This window comes from Hermetia illucens, chromosome 1 (genome assembly GCF_905115235.1).
Source record: "Hermetia illucens chromosome 1, iHerIll2.2.curated.20191125, whole genome shotgun sequence".
NCBI lineage: Eukaryota > Metazoa > Arthropoda > Insecta > Diptera > Stratiomyidae > Hermetia > Hermetia illucens.
This window is the reverse complement of record NC_051849.1, coordinates 5,306,173-5,311,447: the sequence shown is the minus strand read 5'-3', so window position 1 is coordinate 5,311,447 and position 5,275 is coordinate 5,306,173. Positions and strand designations below refer to the sequence as shown.

Genomic DNA, 5,275 nt, shown 5'->3' with positions numbered 1-5,275 from the left:
GGTGTTTAAAATTACGAGCCCGGTTCTCGCCGCCATTTCCAGAATCCGTTTCCCTCTGGAGTCTGATTGAGGCATGCCCCATTAAAGAGCCCTGGCATTAAAATCACCGCCAACCAGGATTCGTCCCTCCGTGCTCGAAACGGCGTCCTCCAGAGCATCAAGCCGGCACCGAAAGTCCGGAATCGACTCATTCGGCGTCAGGTAAACGCTAAAAAACGTTATCCCTAAACACCGGATCCAGACAAATCCGTCCCCCCGGCCTTGGGCAAGAACACGAAGTCGAACGTCGTCCCGAACCCAGATGGCAGCGGTGCCCGATAAGTCGAGATACCATGAGGACGGGTCCTTGTTTCGGTATTGCTCGCTAATCAGCACTAGATCAGCATTTACTTCCGCAGCGAACTGTGCTAGTAACTGGTGAGCGGTGTACCCCGGTGCATATTAATTTGCAAAATGCGGCTCATGGCGTTCGCACCCTAGCCCTCTCCAATTCCGCCCTGAAGATCGGACACCGTCCCGAGCCCGCAGTGTGTGCGACGCTTTCGCCAGACGCGCCACGATCCCTGCAGAGAACACAACTCTCGCTTTCCTTGCAAGTCTTCGCTTGATGACCCGCTTGGCCGCATCTCCGGCATGCTGTCCTCCTGTCCGGACCCTTGCAAGCTGCTGACGTGTGTCCATAGTCCAGACACCAGTAGCACTTGGTGGGGACTATCCGCATTCGTACCCTGCATACTACCCATCCGATTTTGATTCTCCCGCTATTAAGGAGTTTCCTCGCATATTGCTCGGGGACTTCCACCACAGCGAGCTTTTGGCCTTGAACATTTACAGAGGTAATACCTACCCGGGCATTGGTCACCTCTGGACATTCACGCTTTAGCGCCTCCTCTACTTCGGCCTTTTCTGTGAGGCAGTCAAGATCCCGTATTTCCAGAGAGCACATGGGTTCTAGGCTGGAAACAAGAGCCTTCTCCCCCAATAGCCGCTTCGCAGAACGTGCTCTTGTTGGTCGTCTTTGGGCCCAGTTCGACGAGAACTCCAACACTCCTCGTTTTCCGTATCGAAGACACCTCTGCTCCGTTCTCCTCGGGTTTCATCCTGTTGCGGATTTCACTAAGGACTTCCACAAATGTCTTGCCTTCCGTCGGCTTAATGAGCAGAGCCAACGGTCTAGTCCTTCTTCGTTTCCTCGGTTTTTCCGCTACTGACTTTAGGTTGGCAGCCTCCTTGTTTTTGGACAGACGTGTCTCTGGCGACGGAGTCCGTTGTTTCTTTTTATCCTTTTTCGCCTTCTTTTTTTGGGCCTTGGAGACTACTTCGATAAAGTCTCCTTCAGGCACGTCGTCCTCTTTCCGCTTTTTCCCCAGTTCACTTTGCAGAGGGCTATCTGCGGTCCGTTTGACGCAAGCCGCATTCTCAGCGGGGAGTGCGACTGTTTCTGCTCTACAATCATCTTCCGCTGCTCTCCACGTACGTCTATAAAAGGAAATGCGGTCCAGTAGTTCCTCCAGTTCCATCAGCCGGTTTTTGACGCCTTTGCTGACGTTCCTCTGAAGGAACGTTGCCGACGGCATACGTTTCACCACTGCTGCGCACTTTCTGATTAGCCTTTCCTCTTCGGCTCTAGCGAGGACGGTCGAATGCACTTCCACTCGATTTGTGTCCAAATCCATCTGCTCAGGACTAGCGTTTCTCACTGAGCTTACTTCCAAAACAGGGGCACTGGAAGGTAATGGAGTTGCCATCTCCGCACGGTCAGTCGCGCCACTTGATGAGGCTTCCTCTTTATTTAGGCGTCCCGGTGTCTCATCGGATATATCAGCCCTCGTTGTCTCTTGCACTGATCGCTGCGGTGAACGACGCATTTTTGTGCTCCGCCCAAACGCACCCAGCTCTTCCTCCTTGTCTGTTGTTTCGTCGTTTTTTTTTATAATTTTCTGCTACGCTCACATCACCCCCTCGACGCCGATGAAGAGTTGTCGACGGCTCCGGAGACTCCCAGTGTGTCCCGACGTGTACCGGTCATTCGCGGTTCGCTCTTTACCGAGAAGCTTTCTCGAGGCTACTATCTAGGACGCAGGTATGCTGCCAGCTAGGGGGCAGAACTACTTACTGGGGCACCTCGGGGACGTCACACCCCGTATCGTAAGCGACCCGTTGAAAAATCGCTAACGACCCCTAAGGGGTCTTGAATGAACTGCTCTGACACACTTCAAGGCCCTGATCCAATATGGATTGTTGCGCCAACGATTATTATTATTATTCTTTTGTTTAGACTTATGCAATCCAGGAAAATAAAGACAGGAACTATTGAAAATGGCATCGCTTTATTGAGTCCGTTATCAAATCATATACTGGCTAAGGTTATTTAATAAAAGAATAGAATTAGACTGCTGAGAAGCGCTGACTCAGCGATCTAATTCGCCATTCGCCCGTAACCACTCTAAGGTTCGTCGAACAGAATCAGGAATTGGCCAAATATGATCGCCTTTCGGGTTGAAGCCATTCTCATCTGCGGAATATTCTACTCGGTATAAGTTGCCATCATCCCCTGTGTATTCATAGAATCCTGTAGCTTTCAAGCCTTCCTCGTCTTTTCCAACGTTCTCAACACGGCCAGATTCCTCTCCTAGTATGCCATTCTCGGTTTCAAATCTGGAAAAAAAAGGAGGGGATTATAAGTTCTCTGAGGCAAAGTAGCCTTTAGTTCTTGGTTGATCAAAAGAGATGTCAAAAATTGGCTAATATTTGTGGTTGAATATGAAAGAGACTTCTTACTGATGAAGGGAACAATTGATTCCCGAAATATGGTGCTGATCAATGAAAACTCCTTGCGTATTTTTAGATGTACTCACAAATAATGATAGCCATCTTCTGCCTCCTCCTTTTCTGAACGTATGATTTTCCATCCACCTCGTCCTTCACCGGTTCCTTTTCCCTTCACAGTTGGTCGGGCTGCAATCTGTGTTGTAGAATAAGTATAAGGTCGGAAGGAAGCAGTTGAACGAGAAGTCGTCGTAGGAGTTGGACGAAATGTTGTACTCGTCCTGTAGGAAGCATCCTTGTCAGGTTTATATCCCCCTGTGTATTCTCCACCGCCTGGCCTATAAGGTACATCCCGATGTGAATATTTGCCTTCATCACTGGGAACATAGCGTCCTTCGTTAGGATTGGGAACATAGCGACCATCACCGGCCCTATAACGTCCATCGTTTCCTCCTCGGTAGCGACCATCATTTCCTGCGATGTAACGACCCTCATATGGTCTTCTAGTCGTTGATATCACTGGGAAGGAATAAAAGGGTCTCCTTGTCGTGGACGACGGCCGATAACTGCCATCGTCTTGGGCTAATATTCCAACCGTGAACAGTGCTGAAAACACCACAACCGCACCCTACGAAACAAAGGGTTTTTATCATTTTCAGATAGTCAAACGTAAAACTTCACTCACTACCAATTTCACTAAATGCATCGTTACCACGTTTATCCACTCTAGTGATCATTGGACGGTTCTTCGGTTTTTATACCGTAATTAGTTCCTGGTAAAGCTGCTCTATTAGGCTGGAAATTTATTTGGGCTTAAGGTGCAATCTGCCCATTAGCAGAAGTGAGTACGCACTAGTGATGATGTAACCACCTGTATTGCATATTTCTAAAATTTCAATTAAATCGATTAAAATATGTTTCATTTAGAGATGCTCCCCGTATGCGAAAGGTGAAACACATATCTCGATATCACTTGGAATATATCTGCATAATTGGTTGCGTTGGAATATCGTTATCGGCTGAGTCTCATAAGTGATTACCAGAGAATTAATTACTTTTTTGAATTGAGGCTAATAGCAGTGTATTTATTAGATTGGGCTCCTGAATACAGTTGCGATGGCTTTTCAGTAGATTTGGTAGAAAACGCTCATGGAATTCAGTCTAGGACAGCCAACATATATATACCAAACCAAATTGTCGTAAGTGCTGGTGTTTCTCCCGCTATACAGCCTCCTCAATCATAACTCACCAAACTTTTTAACCTTTTTTTGGTCTGAGACAAAATGTAGGGGAGATTATTGTGATGCTCAAATGTTGACCTGTCTTCACTGATCTGTCACTTTATTTTATGAACATCGGCAAAAAGTAGCCTTGGGCCAAGGTGGGCCAAGGGGAACCGAGTTGATGTCTGCCTGTCTGTTTTTTGTAAGAAGGTAGAAATTTTCAAAAGACTTGGAGACGCCAGAGTGTGGCGCTTTTACTCACTAAAACCACTCCTGACTCCCGCCTGCTCCGTGGAACCACCATAAGGTATTACATCACGGGGCGGAGTTAGCTCACTTTAGCTATTTCTCCACTTTTCTAAGCGCGACGTTCGAAATCGTGGTTTCCTTGCCTCTTCCGCTTTCTGCAGTTTGCCCTGGATTGATGCGACCATTGTGTTTATCGCACCCCAATCCTTCTGTAATGTTAACACCCCCTAACACATTTTCCGGTGTGCTTCGTAGAAAGTTTCCGCTAGGTCTCTCCTCTCATCCCTGAATCTCGAACAGTGGAAGAATATGTGCTCTTACTCCCCGGCGACTCTCTTGCAGTTTGGATAATTTGGTGAATTGTCCAATTTGAACCTGTAAAGGTACTGGCGATATTCCCCATGCCCCGTCAGAAACTGGGTGAGATTATAATTACACTCCCCATGTGGTCTTCCCAGCCACTCACTAATGGTGGGGATAAGCATGTTTTTCCACTGACCCTTTCTCGAGTGGTACCAACGCTCCTGCCATCTGTTTGCAGGTCTCTTCCTTTCGGCGTTCTTCGTCTGCGACAAAGGAGAGACCATACTCGTCGTAGATCCCTTGTCACAAGTATATTGCATATGTTTTTTAAAATTTTGCTTCGTATCCATCATCATTCTGAAGTATTTGATGGTCGACTCGGAAGTTCGCTTCTGGCGATTTGTGTGGACCGCTTCCGTTTTTTCCTCCGGAAGTGCTAGACCAGCGCTCTCTAACCAGGCCTTAACAACACTGACTGCTTCGCGAAAGTATACCTCAACATCCTATAGATGCTTTACGACTACAATCAATGCTATATCATCCGCAAAACCCATTACCGTGCCCTCGAAAAGTTAAGTACATCATTGCACATGATGTTCCACAGTAGTGGACCTAGTACGGAGCCCTGTGGGACACTTGCAGTGACAATGCACTCCTTCGGTCTATCATGGGTGTTATCACAAAGTGTCCGTTCTTGCAAGTAGCTATCGACACTCTGTTGACTGCCAACA

General features: G+C 47.6%; 1 protein-coding gene across 2 annotated transcripts; it reads right to left on the bottom strand.

The window, feature by feature from the left end:
* Positions 1-2,311: 2,311 nt before the first annotated feature.
* On the bottom strand, positions 2,312-3,586 carry LOC119658689 (larval cuticle protein LCP-30-like). Of its 2 annotated transcripts, none has more exons than XM_038066287.1 (3): positions 3,458-3,586; positions 2,859-3,397; positions 2,312-2,658 (listed from the first exon to the last, which is right to left on the bottom strand). In XM_038066287.1, exons 1-3 carry the CDS (start codon positions 3,473-3,475, stop codon positions 2,412-2,414), a joined length of 804 nt encoding a protein of 267 aa, XP_037922215.1. In that variant the 5' UTR covers positions 3,476-3,586; the 3' UTR covers positions 2,312-2,411. The 2 variants fall into 2 exon arrangements, with proteins under 2 accessions (XP_037922215.1, XP_037922206.1); XM_038066278.1 differs by having other exon boundaries at positions 3,455-3,552.
* Between the last annotated feature and the right edge of the window lie 1,689 nt (positions 3,587-5,275).